General features: G+C 38.7%; 1 protein-coding gene across 1 annotated transcript; it reads left to right on the top strand.

The window, feature by feature from the left end:
* Positions 1 to 433: 433 nt before the first annotated feature.
* On the top strand, positions 434 to 5,968 carry LOC129250308 (uncharacterized). The gene has a single exon (XM_054889941.1). It carries the CDS (start codon positions 434 to 436, stop codon positions 5,966 to 5,968), a length of 5,535 nt encoding a protein of 1,844 aa, XP_054745916.1.
* Positions 5,969 to 27,545: the final 21,577 nt, after the last annotated feature.

The raw sequence follows: 27,545 nt of genomic DNA, 5'->3' as shown, positions 1-27,545 counted from the left end.
GAAGCGCTCTTACTGAAAAACGCTTTACATATCAGACAAATATTTGATAACTTACGTCATACACTATATGTTGCGAAAGGTTACTTTGGCAACCCGTTTCGCATTTTTCACCTCTCTGTTTTCTCACTCGCCAATCAACAGCTGGCGAAGAGAAGCAAGCTTAACTGTCAGAGAGAAGCAAGCTTTCTTTTCAATTCTAGCCGTTGACGAAAGCGCATGGACGCGCATAAAAACAATTGTACGACACATACAATATTTTCACTTATTAATTGTAAACTTATTGATGTTAAATAAAGTTTTCAGCCTTTCTAAAATTTAAACGAACGGAGTCTTTTGTACTGCACCAGGGCTTGCTAAAAGGGAATTTAGCCGCGTCACACTGCCGTCATCAACATTCTGAAAAAATTGATTTTAAACTTAATAACCTATAAAAATGGAGGATGTTTCTAAAGCTGCATCGCTACGGGGAATCGCGGATGCTGATACAATAAGCGCAGTCGAGGGATTATTAGATGAGGCTGACAAAACTGGCCACGCTGTGACAATTGGCACCGAAACGCCTACTGCTGACACCGCGCCAGATCGACACGCATCTACACCTGTTCGTCAAACTGCACCATTTGCACCTCCCTGCACTTCAGGCACCTCCGGGATTAGGGCTACACACCTTTACAGTACAGCACAGCCATACGCATGTGGCGTTCCACAACCTATAGAACTGCAATGCAACCAAACTGCAGGTATAACGGGAACACACATTCCATCGACCGCGTTCAATGTCGTCCCTAACCTTGCTAACGCGACGACATTTCCGTATACTTCGAATACGAACGGCATGACGACCATGCTGCCCAACTTAACCTCAAACATCAATACAGTCTCTGCTATATCTTCGTCTCAACCCTTTTCTGCATATACATCAATGCACAATTTTCACAGTTTGCCAACATCGGTAGCTTCAGGATTTTCACACCCAAATGTTAACCCTAACTTAAATATGCCTTATGGAGGGTATCCGACCGTTACTAATCCGTATAGTTACTCTACGACAGCCGACCTAAATTTGACTGCGGCACATATAGCTAGTCGTCAAGTGCTTTCGAAAGATTTGCCAACCTTTACAGGTAGGCCTGAAGACTGGCCCGTATTTATTACTAACTACGAGCAGTCTACCATACGGTGCGGATTCACGGACCAAGAAAACCTTATTAGGTTGCAGAAATGCTTGAAGGGCCAAGCATTAGAGGCAGTTCGTGGTAGGCTTAAGGTGCCGTCTACGGTTGGATTGGCCATTAATACACTCCGCATGTTGTATGGTAGACCAGACGTAATTCACCAAGTAATGCTGCGTAGGTTAAGGGAGGAACCATCTGTAAAGCCAGACAAATTAGAAACCTTAGTAACATTTTCATTAGCGGTACAAAATTATCGCGCTACAATGCAGGCGGTCGGTCTAAACGATTATCTAAATGATCCAGTGCTATTAAACGAGCTGGTAGCTAAACTACCATGTACCCAAAGGTTGAGTTGGGGCCAGCAATGTATGTCCCTGAGACGCGCTGACATTGCTGCATTCGATGATTGGCTTTTCGGTCTAGCCATGTGCGCTAGCCAGGTCACTTCCATCCAGATATCGGCGATAGCATCGTGTAATAGCAACGTCGAAGCAAAAAAGGGAAATCGCGAATCACTAAAGGACAGAATAATGATTCACGATGTGGTTGCGAAAAATAACGAGCAGAGTGAAAAGTCGATGAATTGCCTGAAATGCGGTGCGAGCCATACGCTGTCCGATTGCTATGAGTTTCGTGCCCTATCGCAAAGTGACAGATGGAAATTTGTACGGGAAAATAAACTCTGTTTACGCTGCTTCAAAAGTCATTTCATTCGTCGATGTAATTCGAAAAGGTGCTGTGGCGTAGATGATTGTAGAATGGCTCACCATCCACTGCTTCACAATGGAACTTCGTTGGCGAACAAGGAACAAGCAACATTATACCACGAGTTGGGCACAGCAGCTAATAAAGAAACGGAAATACCGCTTTTCAGGTATGTGGAGGTTATTTTACATAGCGGTACCAAATCAATACGCACGTTCGCCCTTATCGACGAAGGAGCCTCCTGTACGCTAATTGAGTCTCAATTGGCGAACGAGTTTGATTTAGATGGACCAGTTGAATCGTTATGCATGCGTTGGACGGGAGAAATTACTCAAAATGAGGCAAATTCCAAATTTGTCAATCTTCATGTTTCACCGATTACATTACCCTCTCAAAAATACAGGCTTCGAAACGTTCGAACCGTTGCTAATCTACTACTTCCTCAGCAGTCACTGTTCAGCTCTACGATTAGTAAGCACGCACACATTAAGGGTCTGCCGATTCGACCCTATAATAAAGCAAGAGCGCGAATATTGATAGGTTTGGACAACGCTAAAATAGGAATCCCTATCGAAATAAGAGAAGATAGGGGATCCAACCTTATTGCCGCAAAGTGCCGACTAGGATGGAGTGTATATGGGCGCGATAAAACTAACTGCGCTGAACAACCGAGAATATTGCATACCTGCGAATGTGATACAACCAGAGACGATCGTATGGACCAGCAACTGAAAACATATTTTTCTATTGATGCCATCGGATCATATGCACCAATTAAGCCGTTGATATCTAAAGATGATGAACGCGCTCTTCAAATCATGGAAAAGACCACGCGCTTTATCTCCGCTGAAAAGAGATGGGAAACCGGGTTACTTTGGAAGCACGAAGCTGTAGAGCTTCCCGATTCGCTGCCTATGGCAATCCGGCGACTCTCGTGCTTAGAAAGTAAAATGAAGCGTGATTCGTCAATTCGTCAATTTCTTATAAACAAAATACATGATTATGAGAAAAAAGGGTACGTACGTAAGTTGAACAAAAACGAAATAAAATATAGCGCTAGGTCTTGGTATCTCCCTATATTTACTGTTCTCAATGCCAATAAAAAGAAAACTCGATTGGTTTGGGATGCTGCAGCAAGGGTAAAGGGTGTCGGGCTCAATGATATGTTGCTGAAAGGGCCCGATCTACTAAAGTCTCTATTGGGGGTACTGCTCCGATTTCGCGAACGACGTTTCGCAGTTTGTGGAGATATACGCGAAATGTTCCACCAGATTAAAATTATAAAAGAAGATCAAGTGGCGCAAAAATTTCTTTGGCGAAACGATGGCCCGTCTCGCGACTATGATATCTACGTGATGAGGGTTATGACATTCGGCGCTTCGTGCTCGCCTTCCTTGGCGAACTACATAAAAAATCGTAACGCTCACCGATTTGCTGATCTTCATCCCGACGCCGAACGGGCCATCGTTAGTAGCACATTTGTTGACGATTGGCTTCAGAGTGCAGACTCTGAAAATGAATTGGCTCGTCTAGCAACTAAAGTTCGTTGGGTTCATCAGGAGGGCGGATTCCAAATGAGAAACTGGAAATCTAATTCCAAACACGTACTATTTTCATTAGATGCTGACGACGTTCCAGCCGCCAAATGTTTTGAAGAGCCAGAAGCCGTTATAGAGAAGGTACTAGGGATGTGGTGGCTGCCAGTTTCGGATGAGTTAACATACTTTGAAAATTTTCCAAAGGAAGTTTTTAATGAAAATACGATCGTGTTGAAGCGACAAATTTTGCGCACAATAATGACGATTTTTGATCCTATGGGTTTGCTCGGTTTTGTCATTGTACAGGCAAAAATTATTTTACAAGATGTCTGGCGCTCCGGAGTAGGTTGGGATGAACCGATTAAAGAAGAAGAACGTTGCAACTGGTTTCGTTGGGTAAAACGCATTCCTGCGATCAACGGCATTAAAATTCCCCGTTGCCTTTCACTTGCCAGCGAAAACCAAAATAATCAGTTGCACATTTTTGTAGATGCAAGCATAAAAGCCTACGCTGCGATGGCCTACATCCGGTCAGAAGTAGGTTTGCAAATATCTTGTTCACTTTTGGCTTCGAAAACTCGCGTTGCGCCATTGAAGCCCACTTCCATACCCAGGCTGGAGCAGTTAGCTGCTGTTTTGGGACTTAGGCTGGCAAATGTTCTTAGCTATGAACTGTCCATTACAGTAAATCGCAGAGTATTCTGGACAGACTCCAAAAATGTGTGGTTTTGGCTGCGATCGAGCACAAGAAAATACCATCAATTCGTGGCTCTGAGAATCGGAGAGATCCTCGAGAGTTCTGCTATTAGGGAATGGAGGTGGCTGCCATCTGGTGAGAATATTGCGGACGAAGGCACTAAATGGAGCAGCAACCGAGAATTCGACGGCAACGACCGCTGGTTCAGTGGACCTAAATTCCTACTAGAACGAGAATCAAGCTGGCCAATTATACAATTTCCAGATGATGACGAAGAGACAGTTGAGGTTCTACAGCATATGGATTTTGCTAACAACTCATTGGGTACGAACGCAGAAATAACCCCGGATGTAAAAAGATTTAGTACATGGGAGAAGCTTCGCAGTGCGCATCGATTTGTTTTACGTTTTCTACGATTGGTTACGAAGGGAAAGCCACGTTCTCAGTTTCTTCAAAAGCTACTCAACCCAGACAACATAGAGACAGCAGAGCTTGCAATTATGCTTAATTGTCAAAGCGAGATGTTCCATGAAGAGATTTGTCGTCTGCGTAATGGTGAGGAAATTAATCGAAAATCTTTTCTTTTCAAGTTCTCCCCATACTTAGACCAGATTGGTCTGCTGCGAGTAAAAGGTAGAATTGATGCTGCTGAGGGTGTTGCCATTAATGTCAAGCGTCCAATAATCCTGCCACGCAAGCACGACGTAACGCGACTACTCGTCGACTTCTATCACAGGAAATTTCACCACCATCACAACGAGATCGTCGTCAACGAGATGAGGCAAAGGTTCTGCATCTCCGCCTTAAAAAGGCTGGTAAAAGAATGTGCTGCAAAATGTCAAACCTGCCGGAACCGTAGGGCTTCTCCACAACCTCCTCAAATGGGAGATCTGCCAATGGAACGTGTGTCACCTTTTACCAGGCCGTTCACCTTTACAGGGGTTGACTATTTCGGACCAATGGACGTTGTAATTGGCCGCAGGCGTGAAAAGCGGTGGGGTGCTTTATTCACATGCCTTACCACCCGCGCAGTTCACATTGAAATCTCACCTACTTTATCTACCGAGTCGTTTTTGCTGATTTTTAAACAATTTGTGAGTCGCCGTGGAGTACCGAAGCGAATTATATCGGACAACGGCACCAATTTTCGCGGTGCTAGTGTACTTCTAGTAAAAGAAATTGAAAGAATATCGTCGAATGATATAGAAAGGAAATACCCTGAAATTGAATGGATTTTTATTCCCCCCGCTTCACCACATATGGGAGGGTCATGGGAGCGCATGATACGTTCTACGAAATCGATTCTAATGGACATTCTACCAGATTCCGGTATGCGAGAGGAGGTGTTAAGAGCCGTTCTAGCCGATATCGAAAACATTTTAAATTCAAGGCCACTGACGTACGTGCCGCTTGATTCAGCCGAAGATGAAGCTCTTACGCCAAACCACTTTCTGACGGGACACTCTAGTGGTATTCGAGAACTAACAGATAATACCAACTCTGGATCGGCTCTACGGCAAAACTTTAAAATTTCTAGCCAGTTGGCTGACCAATTTTGGAGACGCTGGGTTAAGGAGTACCTCCCCTGTCTTACCAGACGTGCAAAGTGGTATCAGCCACCAGCAAACCCAATCAAATTGAACGACGTGGTGGTCATCGTAGACAAAAACTCCAAGAGAAATTCGTGGCCGAAAGGAGTAGTAATAGATATGAATTTTGGTAAAGATGGCCAAGCTCGTAGCGCAGTAGTCAAGACAGTAAATGGATTATGTACACGACCGATAGTAAAGTTGGCGAAATTGGACGTCGAGGTTGTAAAACGTGGGGTAAACGTTATGCATAAAACCGCATAAGATTTACGAAGGGGGGTGTTGCGAAAGGATACTTTGGCAACCCGTTTCGCATTTTTCACCTCTCTGTTTTCTCACTCGCCAATCAACAGCTGGCGAAGAGAAGCAAGCTTAACTGTCAAAGAGAAGCAAGCTTTCTTTTCAATTCTAGCCGTTGACGAAAGCGCATGGACGCGCATAAAAACAATTGTAAGACACATACAATATTTTCACTTATTAATTGTAAACTTATTGATGTTAAATAAAGTTTTCAGCCTTTCTAAAATTTAAACGAACGGAGTCTTTTGTACTGCACCAGGGCTTGCTAAAAGGGAATTTAGCCGCGTCACACTGCCGTCATCAACACTATATTTCTCCAATATTGAAAATCTAAAACATAATTTTAGAAGAGAAAGAGAGAATAATTTCCGTGAAATCCCTAAAACAGCCCCTTTCTTTTTTCCCATACAAATATTGGGCGTTCGTGTGTGTGTGCGCGTCGTGTGAGTGCGTGGTCGCGGTGGACGATCTAATGCGTTCACACAAAAGTGATAATATTCTTTCTTTTGTTTTAGTTTCAGAACGATTTAAGGAATGGTTTCATTCACAAATCTATAATGTAAAAATGAATCGCAAAATGTGTTGGTAAGCGCATAATTCAACCACGCATGGACCAATTTTAACAATTCTCTCTTTATTATATCGGTTATTAACCCTATGTTAATAATAATAATAGTAGGTAAATAATTAATTATCTCTATGATTTGTCATTGAAGCACCCACTTTATAAATGTTTGTCACCTTTAGGTTCCCACTATCTCTTTAGATTATTTGTCAATCAGGTTTGAACCTTAAGTTCCCCTCTTTGTTTGAAGCCCTCTGGCAAACATCCCAGTCGGGGTTTTAATGGGTCCCAAAAGGGTGGCGGCCGTCGTAGCCGAGTGGGTTGGTGCGTGACTACCACTCGGAATTCACAGGTTCAAATCACGGTGAAACCAATAAAAAAAAAAAAAAAAAAAACAAAAAAAAACATTTTTCTAATAGCGGTCGCCCCTCGGCAGGCAATGGCAAGCCTCCGAGTGTATTTCTGCCATGAAAAAGCTCCTCATAAGAATATCTGCCGTTCGGAGTCGGCTTAAAACTGTAGGTCCCTCCATTTGTGGAATAACATCAAGACGCACACCACAAATAGGAGGAGGAGTTCGGCCAAACACCCAAAAAGGGTTTACGCGCCAATTATGTATATATATAAAAGGATGGACAAAGTTCGTGGAAGCGAAGATACCTAGGTCACCCGAGCTGACCCTTTTCTTTAATTCTCCTGAACAGAACCGTCACCATGATGATAGGGCGGTGTGAGAGGGTCAGCAGAGTAAAAACGTCTTAAAGTCGAAATATAAACTGCCACATTCAAAATCTATTTGACACAACGAAGTCTGTCGGGTCCGCTAGTATTGAATAAATATGTTATTCTTTGCGAATATATCAAAATTTTGTTCGTTTGTATGCATCGTGCTAAGTATCAGGTGTATCTGTCCATGAATTGTGAGTGTACGAATAAATTGGTTGGCCACTGTATATTTATGCATACATATGTACGGAGCCGCGACCACTCGACATGACAAAAATTCAAGATTTACGAAATATTGGCAAATAATTCTACAAGGAATATTCCAATATTTTCGAACTATTTTCGAATGGTCGAGAAAATTGGCATATGAGCGGCTCGTTTTATCAATGAAAGCACTTTGCTCTTAGAACTATGAGCTCAAAATTATTAATGAATTTTTTGATGATGAGTTTTTGTTGTACTGTACAATAGTTGAAACTGTTCAGCGTCGCCGCGACTAATTTAGATTGTTCAGCACTATGTGAACCAGAATTATGGCCGCTACGGCTGCGCATATGAATGCATTTTGCTCTTGTAATCGCTAGGCATAGAATTTTAGCTTTTGGACGACATACGCATTTAGAGGAATAAAGTGAGTGCCTTGTGTGTGTTTATATGTCAAGGGTTTTCCGATAAGAGGTGTTATTTTGATATTCAAAGAAAAATGTTATATTTTAATTCATTATAAAGAGGAAGGTATGAAGTTAATACTGGAAAATAACATCAGGCAAATGACCACCATGACCACGCTTACAGGACAATAACTTTTTCATGAAATTTTCCATAACTGAATTGCAAGGTGGCTGCTCTATGTTCTCGATAGACGCACGAATTCCATCTTTGAGGTCTTGAATCGACCCTGGGCTGTTGGCGTGGACGTTCGCTTTCACGTGGTCCCAAAGAAAAAAGTCACAAGGTGTTAAATCATAAGATCTCGGTGGGCCAATTGTGATTACCTATTTGAGAGATAACACGGTCCGGAAACTTTTCGCGTAAAATATCAATGGTTTCATTGCTTGTGTGGCACGTAGCGTCGTCTTGTTGAAAGTAAACGTTGTCCAGATCAATACCATTCAATTCCGGCCATAAAAACTGGTTAATCATCTCTCGATAGCCATAGATAACAACTGTTATTGGAAAACCCTCTACACGCATATGTGTATAATAATAAGCATTGTTTTGCTGGAAATTCAGAAATATGTATGTTCATAGGTTAGGACATCAAGTGTCCATTCGCACATACAAATATGTACTCGTACATGCATATGCAAAAGAGAATTGCTTTAGCTTTTGTTAGGTAGGAATTCGATTATTGGGATATTTACTCTCTAATTATTGCATGAAATATGATAAGGCGATGCGTCGTGAGATAGGACATGGTTGCTGCAGTGCATATGTTCATATGCGTGCAGCATTATACTCGTATTTAATAAAGATGCAATTGAACTTAGTTGCCCCGCATATGCAAATACGTTTCTCTGAAGTTTTCTTTTATTTATTTTAAATTTCAAAGTTTTATACGATTCAGAAAATGCAGACATATATTATTTCCGGTAATAAAAAAAAAATTGTGTGCCAAAAGAACACATAAATGCATATTCAAATCGCTCGGCCATTTGATTTCATACAGAAGCCAAAAACTGAGCAGAGCCAATGTACTTGTACAGAATTCACTGTTGTCAGCTATGATAAGAAGTTCCGCGCTGTCGAGTTGAACGAGGTAAAAAAGTTTTAGAAATAGTTTTGAAAAAAATAAAAAATTTTTCAAAATTGGTCTTAAACTCTCCAAAATAAAAACTTAAGAACGTTTTTGTTATAATTTCTAAATGTTTGAAGAAAGTGAATATTTTTTGGGAATTAGATATAAACGCTCACAATTGTAACTTTTTAAGAAAAAATTTTAAACTTTCAAAAATTACAACTTTTTTATATACAAAAAACCACAAGTAAATTATTATTGTATAATTATATATAAATTAATAATTAATAATTAAAAATAAAAATGGAAAGTATTGAGAATGCAATAACGCAATTAACAGCCGCGCTCAATTTGCAAATCGAGCAGATGAGGGTGATGAGCAGTAGGATAGGTGAATTGGAGAATAGGATTAGCCCTCCTTCGGCAAATAACTCCGTACCTATTGCGCCAGCAACAGAGGCAGAACTGAATGAAATGAGGAGGTTGCCAGACTGCTTGAAAGATCTACAAATCTTTGACGGAAGTCCGATCCAATATATTTCATGGATCTCTAGCGTAGAATCTATCTTAAAAGATTACGAGGTAGTTAAAACCAGACCCATCTTTCGTGCTATAATGCAGCATATTAGGAATAAAATAAGAGGACCGGCGGATACAGCCCTAATCCCTTATAACATATTCAACGATGACTGGGAAAAAATTAAGACCTGCCTTTCCTTACACTACGCAGACTAACGTGATCTCAGAACTCTGGAATACGAACTTACAACATTAAGCCAGAGAAATTCTAGTGTAGACCACTTTTACGCCAGGATCAACTACCAACTCTCACTCATAATAAATAAGATTAAGGCTCAGGTACATTCAGAAGAAGCTATAAGCGCTCTGATAGATAGCTATAGGACTGGGGCACTCGATGTTTTCATTAGAGGAGTGCAAGGTGAGCTTTCGAGGATATTAATAATCCAAAAGCCGGAAACATTACCTGAAGCCTATGCTTCCTGCTTAGAAATCCAAAACATGAACTTAAGAAATCATTCGATTTACCCAAAAAGTTCCGGCAATGCGAACTATAAAAAAAACAATTATTTCGCAATACCAAATGCATCAAACGAATTGAACGTTCGAGAAAGGAATAAAATGTATAATTTTAAAAATAACGCTAGGCAAACTCAACTACAAGGACCACCTCCACGGCCTACACAGCCAAAACCACCTGTCCCAATGGAGGTTGATCCATCATTACATTCTCAAAGGGTAAATTATATAAACAGACCAAACAATGCACACGCTACGAGGTCACAGAATACCTCAAATATACCAAGGAAACAACCAAAACTGTATAATATTGAGTCAGAAGACGTAGAAGTTGATGAACAAGAGAATGGCGAGGAAATAAATTTTATGATAGATGCCGATCAAGCCTTCCTTACATAAATTACCACATAAAAAACAATGGAACTTTAAAATTCCTAATTGATACTGGGGCCGGGGCCCGAAACGGGGCCCGAAACATGGGGGGTCCGAAACATGGTAGTCTGCAGCACCAGATTCCAGCATAAGAAGATTCACCAAGTCACCTGGCTGTCTCCTGATCGAAAAACACGAAACCAGATCGATCATGTTGTGATAGATGGAAGACACGCTTCTAGTGTATTAGATGTACGTACGATCCGAGGACCCAACATTGACTCGGATCACTACCTTGTTGCAGCCAAACTGCGCACCCGCCTCTGTGCAGCAAAAAACGTGCATCTACCTACGCAAAGAATGTTCGACATCGAAAAGCTGCAATCACAACAGACAGCCAGAAGATTCGCCACTCGACTCTCACTCCTGCTCTCGGAGAGCACTGCCCAACAAACCGGCATCCACGAACAATGGAGCAACATTTCTCGTTCTCTACGTACCGCCGCCGAAGAAGAGATCGGATTCCGGCGAGCCCGAAAAAACAATTGGTACGACGAGGAATGTCATGCTGCCGCAGAAAGAAAGCATGCCGCCTATAGAGCCACGCTGCGATCGGGCGCAACGCGAGCCATGTGGGATCGCTACAGAGAGCTGAAAAAGGAAGAGAGACGTATTATCCGAAAGAAGAAACGAGAGGCCGAAATACGTGAATGCGAAGAGCTTGAGATGCTGGCCAACAGGAACAACGCCCGAAAATTCTACCAGAAAGTTCGGCGGCTTACAGAAGGTTTCAAGACCGGGGCGTTTTCCTGTAAGAACAAAGACGGCGAACTGGTGACTGACGTACAGAGCAATCTTAAATTATGGAGGGAACACTTCTCGAACCTATTGAACAGTGACAGCTGCGCATGTCACCGAGAAAGTGAAGATCCCGATACCCCAATCGTTGACGACGGAATTGTCGTTCCGCTATCCGATCATGACGAGGTGAGAATAGCGATAATGCGGCTAAAAAAACAACAAAGCCGCGGGCGCCGACGGACTACCGGGTGAGCTATTCAAACATGGCGGCGAGGAGCTGGTAAGGTGCATGCATCAGCTTCTATGCAAAATATGGTCGGATGAAAGCATGCCTGCCGATTGGAATTTAAGTGTGCTCTGCCCAATCCATAAGAAGGGCGATCCTGCAATTTGTGCCAATTACCGCGGGATTAGTCTTCTAAATATCGCCTATAAGGTTCTAGCGAGCGTATTGTGTGAAAGGCTGAAGCCCACCGTCAACCAACTGATTGGACCTTATCAGTGTGGCTTCAGACCTGGAAAGTCTACCATCGACCAAATATTCTCAATACGCCAAATCTTGGAAAAGACCCATGAAAGGAGAATCGACACACACCACCTTTTCGTCGATTTCAAAGCTGCATTCGACAGTACGGAAAGGAGTTACCTGTATGCCGCGATGTCTGAATTTGGTATCCCCAAAAAACTAATACGGCTATGTAAGATGACGTTGCTCAACACCAGTAGCGCCGTCAGAATTGGGAAGGACCTCTCCGAGCCGTTTGATACCAAACGAGGTTTCAGACAGGGTGACTCGCTGTCGTGTGACTTCTTTAACCTGATGTTGGAGAGCATCGTACGAGCCGCAGAACTTAATCGCTCAGGCACAATTTTTTATAAGAGCGTACAATTGTTGGCGTATGCCGATGATATTGACATCATCGGCCTTAACAACCGCGCTGTTAGTTCTGCCTTCTCCAAACTGGATAAAGAGGCAAAGCGAATGGGTTTGGTGGTGAACGAGGACAAAACGAAGTACCTCCTGTCTTCAAACAAACAGTCGGCGCACTCGCGTATCGGCACCCACGTCACTGTAGACAGTTATAATTTCGAGGTTGTAAAAGACTTCGTCTATTTAGGAACCAACATTAACACCGATAACAATTTCAGCCTTGAAATCCAACGCAGAATCTCTCTTGCCAACAAGTGCTACTTTGGACTAAGTAGGCAACTGAGTAGTAAAGTCCTCTCTCGACGAACAAAACTAACACTCTACAAGACTCTCATCATGCCCGTCCTAACGTATGGCGCAGAAGCTTGGACGATGACAACATCCGATGAAGCGACGCTTGGAGTGTTCGAGAGAAAGATTCTGCGTAAGATTTTTGGACCTTTGCACGTTGGCAACGGCGAATATCGCAGACGATGGAACGATGAGCTGTATGAGCTTTACAACGACATAGACATAGCGCAGCGAATAAAGATCCAGCGGCTACGTTGGCTGGGTCATGTCGTCCGAATGGATACAAACGCTCCGGCTTTGAAAGTATTCGATGCGGTACCAGCTGGTGGTAGCAGAGGAAGAGAAAGGCCTCCACTGCGTTGGAAAGATCAGGTGGAGAAGGACTTGGCTTCACTTGGTGTGTCCAACTGGCGCCGGTTAGCACGAGAAAGAAACGACTGGCGCGCTTTGTTAAACTCGGCCAAAATCGCGTAAGCGGTTATAGCGCCAATTAAGAAGAGAATTGATACTGGAGCTAACAAAAATTTCATTTCTGATAAAATTTCTGTAGGTTCCAAAAAATTAGATAAACCATTTACCGTGCAATCTGCAGCCGGACAGGTACTGATAACCCACAAAGTAAGTGGTCAATTTTTTAAAAATTTGGGCATTATGACTAAACTCGACTTTTTCGTACTGCCAAATTTAAAATCTTTCGATGGCATAATAGGGGACGACACCTTAAAAAATTTAGGAGCTATAATCGATAGGAAAAATAATACGCTACGATTAAATGATACCGAAATTAAATTACAAGAAAAAACGGGTAGGCAAGTAAATACCTTAGCCACTGCTACTAATGATATAGAAATTATTAAACGAAAATACGCAGAAATTTTTGGTCCTGTTTCGGACAGCGGCACTATTGACACGAGTGTCCGCGCAGAAATTAAAACAGGAACAGAGGAACCCGTTTACACAAAATCATACCCCTACCCAGCGAATCTTAGAGAAGAGGTGGATAAACAGATAAAAGAGTTGCTAAAGGACGGCATAATTAGGCCTTCAAAAAGTCCTTATAACTCTCCCTTATGGGTAGTGCCGAAAAAGCCAGGCCCATCTGGGGAAAAAAGGTACAGGGTGGTTATAGATTTCAAACGCTTAAATGCAGTAACCATTCCTGACACATATCCCATACCGGATATAAATAACACATTAGCAAGTTTAGGCAAATCCAAGTACATCACCACACTAGATTTAACATCTGGATTTCACCAGATCAAAATGAAGGAAAAGGATATAAAGAAAACAGCGTTTTCAACGGCCAATGGTAAATACGAGTTTACCAGGCTACCGTTTGGACTTAGAAACGCGCCATCAATTTTTCAAAGGATGATTAATGATGTTCTGAAACCCTTAATCGGCAAAAGCTGTTACGTCAACATTGATGATATTATCATCGTAGGGAAAGATATGGCAGAACATATAAAAAATTTAGAACTTGTGTTTGAATTACTTCAAAAATCAGGACTAAAAGTCAACTACGAAAAATCGCAATTCCTCAGGACACACGTAGAATTTTTAGGGCATGTTGTCACACAGGATGGAATCCTACCCGACCCTGAAAAAATTTCCTCCATAAAGAGGATATTGCCACCCAAAAATTTGAAGGAACTAAAAAGCTTCCTAGGGTTAGCTTCTTACTACAGAAGATTTATAAGGGATTTCGCGAAAGTTGCTAAGCCCCTTACAAACCTAACAAGAGGTATTTACGCTCAAACAAAAGCAAACCAATCGAAAAGGGTTAGCATTTCACTAAACAAAGAAGCAATGAAATCTTTTAATGACTTAAAAGAGTTACTTGTGTCTTCGGAGATCCTTACATTTCCGGACTTCACCAAAGCCTTCATCCTGACAACAGATGCTTCCAATGTAGCTATTGGAGCTGTCCTCTCTCAGGGCGAAATTGGCAAAGATAAGCCAATTACATACGTTTCCAGATCCCTTAATAAAACCGAGGAGAATTACTCAATGATTGAGAAGGAGATGCTCGCTATTATATGGGCACTCGACAAGCTTAGGACCTACCTTTACGGTGCTAAGGAAATAAAAATATTAACTGACCATCAACCCCTTACCTTCGCCTTAAGCAATAGCAATAACAATGCTAAACTAAAACGATGGAAGGCAAGAATAGAGGAATACAACTATAAATTATTATACAAACCTGGGAAAACTAACATGGTGGCCGATGCTCTATCGCGATTACCAACTGAAGTTAACGTTTTAACGTCTTCAGATAATAATTCCCAACATAGCGCAGAAGAGGACAATACGGATTTGACTCCTCATTGCGAGACTCCTATTAATGTATTTAAGTCTCAGATAATCATTTCTGAAGGACAAGAACTAGAACATCATGAAGAGCCACACCTAAATTATCAAAGACACTACGTGTCAAAAAGAAGACTTAACAAGGAGGATATAAGAACAATATTAAAAAATAACCTCAACCCAAATTTAGTCAATGGGGTCAAAATCCCAGAAAAACACATTCCCTTGTTACAAGAAATCTTCAAGGAATACTTTTCAAAATTTAGAATTAGAATCACCCAGAGGATAGTGAGCGATGTCTCTAGCGATGAAGAGAAGTTCCGCATCATTAAAGAAGAACACAAAAGAGCTCATCGGAACGGGAGAGAAAATAAAGAACAAATACTGGAAAAATTGTATTTCCCTCAAATGGCCAAATTAATCAAAGATTACACAAAATCGTGTGAAATTTGTCATTGTAACAAGTACGAACGCCGACCTCCCAAACCCGAAATCCAAGCCACACCCATTCCATCATATCCCACTGAGATTCTCCATATAGATATTATCGAAATTGCAGGGGAAAAATATATAACCTGCTTAGATAAATTCTCAAAGTTTGTGAAATTTTTTAGAATAAAAAATAAATCTGTTCTACATATCCGAGACAAGTTGATAAAACTTCTTCATTTCTACTCTGTCCCGAAAACGTTGGTAATGGATAATGAGGGTAGTTTTATTAGCCCAATCACATTGAACTACTTGGAGGCCTTAGGAATAGAAATCTATTTGACCCCTCCTCAGAAAAGCGAAGTAAATGGTGCGGTGGAACGCGTCCACTCTACCATAATCGAAATAGTTCGATGTCTTCAAGCCGAATACCCCGACTTTTCTGTTAATGAAATCATTAACATAGCTGTTGACAGATATAACAATACAATCCATTCGGCAACGAACAAGAAACCATCTGACGTCTTCCTTGGCAGGATTAACAGAATAAATTATAAAGAACTGAAGGACTTCAAGGATATTGTTAGTAACGATATCAAGCACGAACTCGCCAGGAACCAAAAAAATATGCTAAATTGGCACAACAAAAAAAGAACTAAAATTAAAACATATGAACTAGGCGAAATCGTTTTCAAGAAAGACAAACAAATAAAAAAGAAAAATAAACCTATTTATAAAAAAGAAACCGTAGGGAAAGACAATAATATAACAATCACCACTACTAACAACAGAAAGATTCATAAATCTCATCTGAAAAATTGACAATTTTCGTTTACTAGGTTGAAACCATGGTTTACAAAAGCAATAGTGGACATATACGAATACAAAAGCCCATTGGTGACTATAAAACAGGGCACAGGAAAAATATCAAACGGTTACTACAAAATCATACACGCCATCGACTTGGACGATTATGAACGTATTCTCAATGACATTAAACCCATTATACGCTATCAGACTAGCAGAACAAGTCCTCTAACTCCGCAACTCGACTACCAAATTTCACAAATCGATAACCTTTTAGACCAGTTACGGACTAGAAACGTTAAAAAGAACAAACGATCAATCAATTGGATTGGCTCAGCCTGAAAATGGCTCGCGAGTAATCCAGACGCAACCGACTGGGACGAAATCGTGACTACAACGAATGACCTCACAGGAAATAGCAACAAACAGTACACGATCAATAACTACTTAATTAAAACGACTAACAAAATACTGAACAATTACAATAGAATACTTGACGAAATCGACGCAAACGATACAGTTAGATTCGAACAATCTTTATATAATAAGTTAGGATTAATAAAATATGAAATCTCGCAAATAGTTTTAGCTACTCAACTTGCAAAAAAAGGTATAGTTCATTCTCATTTATTAAATAAAGCAGATATAGCCAATATAATTTCCCAAACCGAAACTCTACCTTTCAAAAATGAAATAGAAGCTCTCAGATACGCAGAACCGTCAATGATAGTCAAAGATTCGCTTCTCCTATACGTCATATCCTTGCCACAAACCGAAGATATTTTGTATAACAAAATTCTCATCCGGTCGACAGTAAAAAATAACAAACAAATTTATCTTCAATTTAATAATTTTTTTATTGCACAAGAAGGAAAATACGGCATTCGTGAAAAATGCATGATCATAGACGACATAACAATTTGCAAAAGAAATCAATTAGAACCTTTGGATGAAAACCATTGTATTCCACAAATCCTTGCGGGAGGGAAAGCAACTTGCGACTATCAAATTCGAAATGATCCTGTAATAGAATTAATCACAGATGGAACAGTCTTCATTTCTAATATAACTTTATAGGAAATTTGACATACAATAATTTGACGCAGGTCTTAAACGGGACCTTTATCATAAATTTTTATAACGAAACTATTACTATAGGCGGTATAAATTACACAAATTGGCAAACCACGTCTCATCAAATCCTACCTCCTATACTCTCAAGCGACTTAACTGAAAAAGAGATAAAAATAGATTTAGAATACCTTCACCAACTCCATCTGACGAATGTAAAAAAATTAAATTACATCTCATCCAAGTTTATTATGTCAATAAGTTACAGTTTTTTAGCAATACTTCTTGGACTTGTATTATTTATAATACTCTATTTCCACACCAGATCAGCTTACCACAGAAAATTTCAATTCACTCCTCCAATAATAGATTTCACACCAATCGCAATAAGTAAATGCTAGATTATATCATCTTTGTTTATTTTATCAGCGAGACGCTGATACTTAAAAAGGGGGGAGTTAACACAGTCAATATTCGACAATCAATATTCGCTGCTCAAAAAAATGCAAGAACAGCAAATTCACATTTTGTGCGTACGGAAGTGATCGCAACAAAATGTGAAGAGCCCTACTTGCCTGTTCCATTTGCAATTAGCCAATACAGTAGGTTCTGTTTTTATGCGGCTTTTTTTTGTGCGGTTTTGAAATAGTGCGGCTTTTTTTTAATTACAAAATGCATGTCGACCTATCGGGAATTGTACATATAAACAAGATTCTAAACCAGCTAAGCAAAAACTCATCACAGATTACATCAGAAATGCAAACCCTACAAGTATGGAACCGCCTGCATAACTATCTAGATCAGACGTGTACATTTCCTAAAGTGACGAAAGTGATTTTACGCCAAATCCTAAACGAACGCGCAACATGTGGGTATTGTCTGATTCTATTTCTGACTTAAATTTATTTTCCGATTCTGGCGTTTCTTAAATAAAGATATAATTTTCAAAAATACAATATTTTGTTTATGCGATTTTATTTAATTATTTCAGATTCATGCGGTCTATGGAACGTATCTATAGTTATAATATGGGACTAGTGCCCTTTTTTATGCGATTTTATTACATTATTTCAGATTTATGCGGTTTTAGCATTTGAAACGTATCTATAGTTTTACTATAGAACTAGTAGCTTTTTTTATGCTGTTTTCTTTTTATGCTGTTTCTTGCGGAACGTATCTACCGCATAAAAACAGAACCTACTGTACTTACTTACTTCCAGCAACAACAACAACAATAGTAATATTGAACTACACAAATAAGCAACTTTGTAAATTGTAGAATAAATAAATAAGCAACTTTATTGTAAATCGACTTACCTCCAACAACAACAACAATAGTAATATTGAACTACACAATAAGCAACTTTGTAAATTGTAAATAAGCAATTTATTGACCTACTTCGAGTAAGAATTTAGTAAGTAAGCAAAATTGTATTAGCGAGTAAACAATATAGTAATATCGAATGACACAATTAAGAATTTAGTAAGTAAGCAAAATTGTATAGTAATATCGAATTACACAATAGTAAATAAACAATTTATTGTAAATTGTAGCAGAGTAAGAATTTAGCGAGTAAGCAATTTTTTACTATTTAAGACATCAGTGAATAAAGTAATCAGGTTCAGTTGAAATCAAAAGTTCATTTTCAATGGTCGTGGCCCGCAGTCGATAACTTACATATGCACTGAAGCAACAATGACCTACCTCACGAGGCATCGCCTTATCATATTTACCTGCAATAATTATGGAGTAACTAGTCGAATAATTGAATTCCTGCTAACAAATGCTAAAACAATTCCCTTTTGCATATGCATGTACTTATAACCGCACACAGCGGTCATGATTCTAGTTGTCATGGCGTTGAACAGTTTCAAATATTAAAAAGCACAACAAAAACCAATTCAGTGATAAATTCGAGCTCATATTTCTATAAGCAAAGTACTTTCATTCATAAAACGAGCCGCACATATGCCAATTTTTCTCGACGATGACAAAAGTTTAGTTCTATGATTGAAGAAATCAAATAATAATATTCAAAACTGGAATATTTCTTATAGAAATATTTACCAACATTTGTTGAATAATGAATTTTTGTCATATCGAATGGTCGCGGCTCCGGATATATATTACATACTTATGTTTGCATACATATGTGTATGTAAATATGCTTTTTAAATGCTCGACAGCCGCAGCTGCTGTGTATCTAGGCGCGAGTTAACTGCATACACAATTGGTATCCATCGCAACAGTGTTCATTCCATTAAAATGATGTAATCTACATCACCATATACTCTAGAGTCTAGACTAAGTGATAAGAATATATTATAAATAGCCCTTTTGAAGCAGATAAACTTCAGTCGGGGTACAACCGCTGTGTAAAGTAGAATAAAACTTTGTAATACTCTTTGATACTATATTAATAAAATACAGAGTATAATTTCAAAGCCGCGACACATGAGCTATCGTTACGAAAAAACGTCATTAAATGTATAAGCCTACGGCATACAAGCTATTCTCTTTCTCCGCTTTGTGCGGTGCTTCGTAGTCTCCCCACTCTGTAGATACGTATTACAGAGTATACACAGACAATATGCACTAAGGCTATGCCACATACTGCAGCCTACGGCCTATGTCATATGGTGGCATCCGTATACACGCGCATGTGCATGATATTACAGCGGCGAGGAGCCGCAGACGCCTAGACACGTAGAAAACGACGCGGATTTGTGTAGTCCACGTGTTCATCAAAATTATTATTAAAAAATATTTAATACAGTGCCAGCTCGCTAATCCGAAGGTGTGTAATCCGAATTATCCAGTAATCCGAATTGAATTTATGACGCATTACGTACTCTATAGTCCGCATTCATTGCAAGCTCGCTAAACCGAATTTTTGTTTTTTTATTTTTGATCCTGTTTTTTTACAAAACCATGAACGGAATTTTAAAACTAACGGGATATTATTGAAATACAGAGCCTTCTATATATGTAAGTGTGTATTTATCTTGTTGCGATTAGTTTAGTTGTGGTATTAGTCGCGAAAACATCAATTTAAATAACATCGCAAAAAAACGTGCACATAAAACACTGTCATTAGCTGATACGCTTAAAATAATAGAAGAAGTAAATCGTGGACAATCAGGAAAAGTTTTAGCCAAGAAATTTTGTGTAGGAGCTTCACAATTTGCGACATAAAAAGAAATGCTGAAAATATTAAAAGGTAAAAAACCTGTGTAAAAAATGTATTCTGTAAATATTACGGTACATACATATTTATTCTTTTATAAGATTTGCTGAGAATTCTGATGCGAAACTTTTAAAACAGCGCAAGACACTCAAATCGGGAGAGAATGAAGAATTAGAGATTAAATTGTAGGCTTGGTTTGAAGAGAAGCGGTCACGGCATCAAACCATTTCAGCAGAAATTTTACGACAAAAAGCTAAATCACTTCATCAAAAAATGTATCCGAATCAATCATTTCACGCTAGTGACGGATGGTTGCAAAATTTTAAGAAGCGATTTTCTGTGCAAATTTTGAAAATATGCGGCAAATCCTTATCTGCTAGACCTGATCTTGTACCTGATTTTCAAAAGAAGCTCTATGACATTATCGAGAGTGAAAATCTGATTGACGACCAAATTTACAATGCTGATGAATCTGGACTCTTTTGGAAAATGTTTCCAGAAAAAACTTTAGTGCATTGTAAAGAAAAGTCTGCTCCTGGTACCAAAATTAGCAAAGAGAGAATCACCTTCTTGTGCTGTGCTAACAAATCTGGAACTCACAAGCTTAACATTGCTGTGGTTGGGAAATCAAAAAATCCACGTTCGTTTAAAAAACAACATATTGTTGTATATTACGCATCGAAAAATGCATGGATGACAACATATATTTTTACTGAATGGTTTTTTAAATCGTTTACACCACAGGTAAAAGACTATCAAATTGAAAATAATTTGCCCAAAAAAGCTTTATTGTTACTGGATAATGCGAAGTGTCATGGAGAGCCGCTGGTATCTGAATGTGGGCAATATAAAACTATGTTTTTACCCCCAAATTGTACTAGTATTATTCAACCCATGGATAACGATACGACTAACACAGCTGTTTTACAAAACAGATCTCTTGTGTGAACTGGTAAGCTCTGTAGCGGATGATTCAGACATTTTTTTGAAACAATTCAGTTTAAAGAACTCTTGTGAATTGCTTAAACGATCTTGGGACAGGGAGCCCAATTCTTCTATAAAGTCTTGGAAGCATATTCATTCTCAGAGGTGGGCTTCAGATGATAACATCCCTCTATTATTGTTACAACAAGAGTTGCCAGAGAATGATCGTGTTGAAGAAACAGAAGAATTTCGCACAATAACCAACTTATTTCACCGCAACAATGACGTGCATATTTCTGAAGATGAAGTTCTTAGCTGGATTATGAACTCTGACAATACTTCGTGTAGTACTTCAGAGTCAGACACAGAAAATGTGGAGCCAGAGCCTTTAATTACGAAACACGTTAAAAATCGTGAAGCTCTGCAGGCCTTAAATATTTCAATAGATTGGGCAAAGGAACGAGGTCTGCAATCGGATTACATATTATATTAATGCTAAAAGAATTGCGGAACAAGGCTTTAGAAGCATGTGCACTGAAAGACAAGCAAACCTACATCACTAATTATCTACGTTAAAAAAAAAACGTAATATGTAAATACATACATACATATGTACATATGTATTTATAAAAATCTTTAATTTTTTCATTGTTGATTAATAAAAATAAAATAAATTTGTTTTGAAATCCTGGCTTTTGTTTTATTTTCGAATATAGTGAATTATAAGCATAATAACAGCACATCCAGTAATCCGAATATCTCGTTAATCCGAATCACGGTCTGCAATCATTAATTCGGATTAGCGAGCTGGCACTGTATATAAGTATATATTCAGTGAAAGTAAAGTTAAAATTTGCAAATTAATTCCCCGTTAGAAAAGGTATGTATTGATACATTTTTATAAATATACTATGTCAAATTTAGTATCTATACGAAGAAATTAAATATCAGTATATTGTGATTATGTAAGATCTATCTTACACGGTTCGCAGGTACTGTTGAGGAAAAAGTGCTGTACCTTACTAAACCGATTCAACCTCACTAATTTGAGTATTTGTAAAATGCCCAAACGCCTGCTGAACGTTCACGAGAATACAGAGCTCGGAAAAAATGGTCGAAGCAAGAAAAACCGCCAGCGCAAACAGCAGCACAACGCAATCGAAAATGTAGGGTTCGACAGAAGGCTTTGAGAAATGCAGTCGCCACTATCGGAGACGAATCATCATCGACTTATCCATAAATAACCCATCGAATTACCCATAGTCAATCCAGACAATCCCCAACCCAGTACCAGCAGAGACGATGGTAACATATTGCATCAATATTTATCACAAACGAGTGGCCAAGCTGAGCAGGCTCAAGTTCCTGTTAAAAATACTGAGGGAAGAATAATTGTCGTTCAAGCCGACGTGCACCAGACCAATTCATCGCAAAGTCCAATGAATCCGACCTCAACTACATCCACAAAGACGAGGAAATCAGTCACTCAGCGGTGTCGTGAATATAGACAGCGAAAAAAGATGCTGGAAGATGCCAATACTGTTGTATGTACAATAATCCTCATTAAACTATTTAAATTTAATCCAGAAATTAAGAAGTTTCACTTTAAATATGCGCACATAGTGCGGCTGGCCTTTTTTTATTGAAGTAACTTTGGTATACGCTTAACTAAGGGCTCGACCGGGATCCGTTCTAAAAATCCTGTAGCCAAATTTTAAGGACAACAAAATCCTTTAAGTGTTAAGTATTTAAATGAATAAAAGTGATAAATATTACAAACAAAAAATTTACTTGAAAAATAAAAATCCACTGTTCTGAAAGAGCGAACACAAGTAAAAACTGGACAACAAAAGCAGCAAAAGAAATTCAACTTTCGATATCCAAAGATTGCTGTACCCCATCATGCAACAACAAGGAAAAGCCTTAGCTCAAAAAATGGGTAGGATACTGGCCCAGCTAACTTAATTACAAACAAAAAACAACACAAGGATTGAGCAATTTGAATTCTTAAGGCCTAGGATCATATTGACCTCACAAATATGAAAATAAAAATGAAAATGGAGTATGGAGAAGTACTATCTCAGAAATGATGAAACCTTTAACACCATTTGAAGAAACACAAGAATATTATGACATCCTCTGCCTAATATGCCACTCTAATCTACTTTCCATCTCCGAGCCATTTTAAATTGGCTTCATTACAGCTATGCGGACTCTAAAAGCTACAACAGCCTAATTGAAGATTATCTGATTATCTGAGTACCATAGCAAACTCTGTCAACTTATGAAGCAGGCTATCACCAAATGTGAAATTGACCATCCAAGCAATACTCAAGGACTCCAAGACATAGCAAGATTAAATTATGAATTTACCCAACATACATTATATGCAGCTGAACCAAAGGATTTAAAGCCGCTTATGCAATCGCTTACAGCATATTATATAAAAAACAAAACAGCAGATGGAACAAGAGCTCATATAATGCCCCCATGAGAAGACAAGACTCGCGGGTATATAGGCCTTGCATACAATATAAACCTAATAATAATCATCAGAACAGAGAAGAACCAATGGAAGTGGATATATCACATACAATAGAAATGCTCGAAGACAACTAAAAAGTTTCAATTATGAGCAACCACGTTATCTGAACAAATATGATCGTCAACGAAATGGATACCCACCACTAAATCCATTCAGAGGAGATCCTACGAAGGGATATTATCATCCTTCCTCGAGAAACTTTAATCCTAGCAAAATTCAGAGAATTAACCTGGTAACGGATAATAATGATTAAGATTCTCTAAAGGAAAATATAGACGAAGAAGAATACTCATTGAGAAATACTTTTTTAGAAGAATAAATAATCTGCCGTGTCTTCAGGTTATTTCTGAAAAAGATAGAAAACTCAATATTTTAATAGACACAGGATCAACCCAAAATTATATAATATAAATAAAGAAATTAGAGGAAGAAAAATATTTTATGTAAAACCATTTGAAAGTAGAACTCTGAATGGTTCGAATCAAAAAAATACCACAGAAAAATGATTAATATTAGGCTATGAACGAATATTCTACGAAATTGAAAGATTAAAGATAAATCAAAGAAATAAACAAGTCAGATAAATTATACTGTCGACAACCTAAAATATAAAAAGGAAATTGAGGAAATAATGAGAATAAATGAAGAAACTAATACAACACTACCATTCACTACAACAATTGAAACAACCATTAGAACTAAATCAGAACACCTTATATGGACTAAACAATACCCATATCCTTATTCCGACAATAACTTCATAAACAAAGAAATAGGTAAAATGTTGAAAGCAAAAATTATTCAATCTGGTAAAAGTCCAAACAATTCTCCCATTTGGACAGTACCACAGAAAGGACAGGTTGAATTAGGAAAACCCAAGAGGAGAATGGTCATAAAATAAGTAATGAAATTATAACATACAGATATCCTATACCTGATGTTAATATGACAATTCAGAATTTAGGAAAGGCAAGAGTATTTACATCTTTAGACCTAGAGTCAGGATTCCATCAAATAAAAATAGAAGAACCAGATAGGGGGAAAACAGTCTTCAACATAAACGGAGCTAAATACGAATTTTTAATAATGCCGTTTGGATTAAATAATGCCCTATCAATATTTCAAAGATCTTTCGTCCCTATATAGGAAAATTCGCATATGTTTATATTGACGATGTGCTCATATTTTCCCGCACACCCGAAAAACATATGGAACCAATTCGGATTATAATCACAGCATTAAAAAGGCTAATATGAAAGTTTCAATTGAAAAGTCCCATTGTTTCAAAGACAGTATTGAATATTTAGGGCACATTACAAAATATGAAAGGATAACTATAGATCTACAAAAAACTGAAACAATAAAAAATTAAACTATTTAAATAAATTCAGATCCTTCCTAGGACTAGCGAGTTATTATAGGAAATTTATAAGAAAAATTTGATAGAGGAATACGGTGCGAAAATAATCTATAAACCCGGTACACAAAATGTAGTGGGTGACGCATTGAGTAGACAACAAATTAATCAGTTATCAACGGGCAGCAACTCATCACATTCACAAGATAGCCCGTCAACGAAGAGAATTAAACGAGTGAATAAATCTATAAACCATTTTAAAAATCAAATCGTTATAGAACCAACTAATAATCTAATTCAAATAAAGCGTTTTTCAATAGGTGCGCTTCAACTTTTTTCCGATAGGGAGGGCGAACGACGCAATATTTTTTAGTTTTCGCTTGTCATTTGTAAACCTCATTAGTATACATTTCATCATGGAACGCTACACACTTGAGCAACGATTGCAAATTGTGCAAATTTTTTATGAAAATAATCGTTCTGTTGCTGTTGCTGTTTTTCCAAAAAATCATCTTCAGTGATGAAGCTCACTTTTGGCTCAATGGCTTTGTCAACAAGCAAAATATGCGTTACTGGGCAGAAAGCAATCCACACGTGATTCATGAGCCACCGTTGCATCCCGAAAAAATCACTGTTTGGTGCGGTTTACATGCCGGCGGCGTAATTGGCCCATATTTTTTCGTTGACGAGAACGATCGCCACGTTACTGTGAATGGAAATCGATACCGCGACAAGATAAACGATTATTTTTGGCCGCAATTGAATGGTATGGACTTAGACGACATGTGGTTTCAACAGGACGGGGCCACAAGCCACAAAGCACACGCTACAATTGATTTGTTGAAGAGTAAGTTCGATGAGCGCATTATTTCCCGAAATGGACCGGTCGAATGGCCGCCGCGCTCGTGTGATTTGACGCCTCTAGACTATTTTCTTTGGGGTTATGTGAAGTCATTGGTCTACAGTAACAAGCCGGCGACGATTTGTGAGCTCAGAGCCAATATTGAACGCGAAATTGCTGGAATTTCGGCCGATTTATGCAAAAGAGTGGTCGAAAATTGGGTTCAACGATTGGACTTCGTAAAACGTGCACGCGGTGGTCATGCAAAAGAAATCGAATTTCATACTTAAATGTATATGTTCAAATTAGTTAAAAAAGTCAAACCGTTTGTGTTTTATTCAAAAAAAAAAAAAGTTGAAGCGCTCTTACTGAAAAACGCTTTACATATCAGACAAATATTTGATAACTTACGTCATACAGTATATTTCTCCAATATTGAAAATCTGAAACATTAGAAGAGGTCATACAACCAAATAAACTAAATGCAATTTTCACAACTACAGAACTGTTACACCAGATTGAGAGACCGATACAAGAGGAATTTCCCGCAGTAAAATTTATCATAACTTACGCACTGGTAGAAGATATAACAGAAACTGAAAGACAAACTAATATTATGGAAGAAGTACACAATAGAGCACATAGATATTATAAAAACAATATAAAAGATACAGAGGAAAAATATGATTGGCCTCATATGCATGACATCGCAAACACACCAACAAACATATGTGAAATTTGTAAAATTGTAAATATGATAGACATCCGAATAAAATACCATTTCGAAAAACTCCAATACCAAATAAAGTATTTTAGTGTTGTTGAAGTGGCTGAGTATTTGCACTGAAATAATCTTAATAGTGACCAGAATCGTTTTACTATAACTGTCCTCGTGTGATGATGTTCTTTTTTTATTTTTTTTTTTGTTTTTTGGTTTTTTTGTTCTAAGTGAGATCCATTTGTGAGGTCCAAGTATAACAGCAAATTCTTTATCTCGATGTCTGAGATCTCATTAATTTCTGCAAGAAAGGCTTACCGAAGGAACGGAGTCGTGCCCTAGCTAGCCCTGGACATTCACATAAGTAGTAGAAAAGACTTTCCTTCGCCCCTTCCGCTTGACAGCTTCTGCAGATAGGATTGAAGGGTTAAGTCTAGCTGCGTGATCTGTTTGGCCGAGAGCATCCTAAAAAATCATTCGTCCTTTAGATTTTGTACGACAGCCACGTGTTTTTTGTTGTAATGGATGCTTTTAATGTGTTGAGTGGGGTGGAGACTGCCACTGCCTCTGCTATTTCTAGTGTCGAACCTTTTCTTGCTAGCGCATCCTCTATCTCATTATCCCGTATGTTCCTGTGACCGGGAACCCATATCAGAGTGATTTCAACCCAATGACTAAGCAATTCCAGCTCCTCTCTAAACTGTAAGACTAGTTTGGATAAAATGGAGTTGGAGTCTAAGGCCTTTATAGCTGCTTGGCTGTCTGAGAAGATAGCTTCTCTTGCACCAACTTCCTTGTAGAGTTTTAGTGATTTGCATGCTTCTCTGATCGTTAAGAGTTCTGCCTGGAAAATGCTGGCATAGTTTGGAAGTCGAATTGACTGAAA

This window comes from Anastrepha obliqua, chromosome 6, assembly GCF_027943255.1.
Source record: "Anastrepha obliqua isolate idAnaObli1 chromosome 6, idAnaObli1_1.0, whole genome shotgun sequence".
Taxonomy (NCBI): Eukaryota; Metazoa; Arthropoda; class Insecta; order Diptera; family Tephritidae; genus Anastrepha; species Anastrepha obliqua.
Note: the sequence above shows the minus strand (reverse complement) of the source record. Positions and strands in the feature narration are given on the sequence as shown.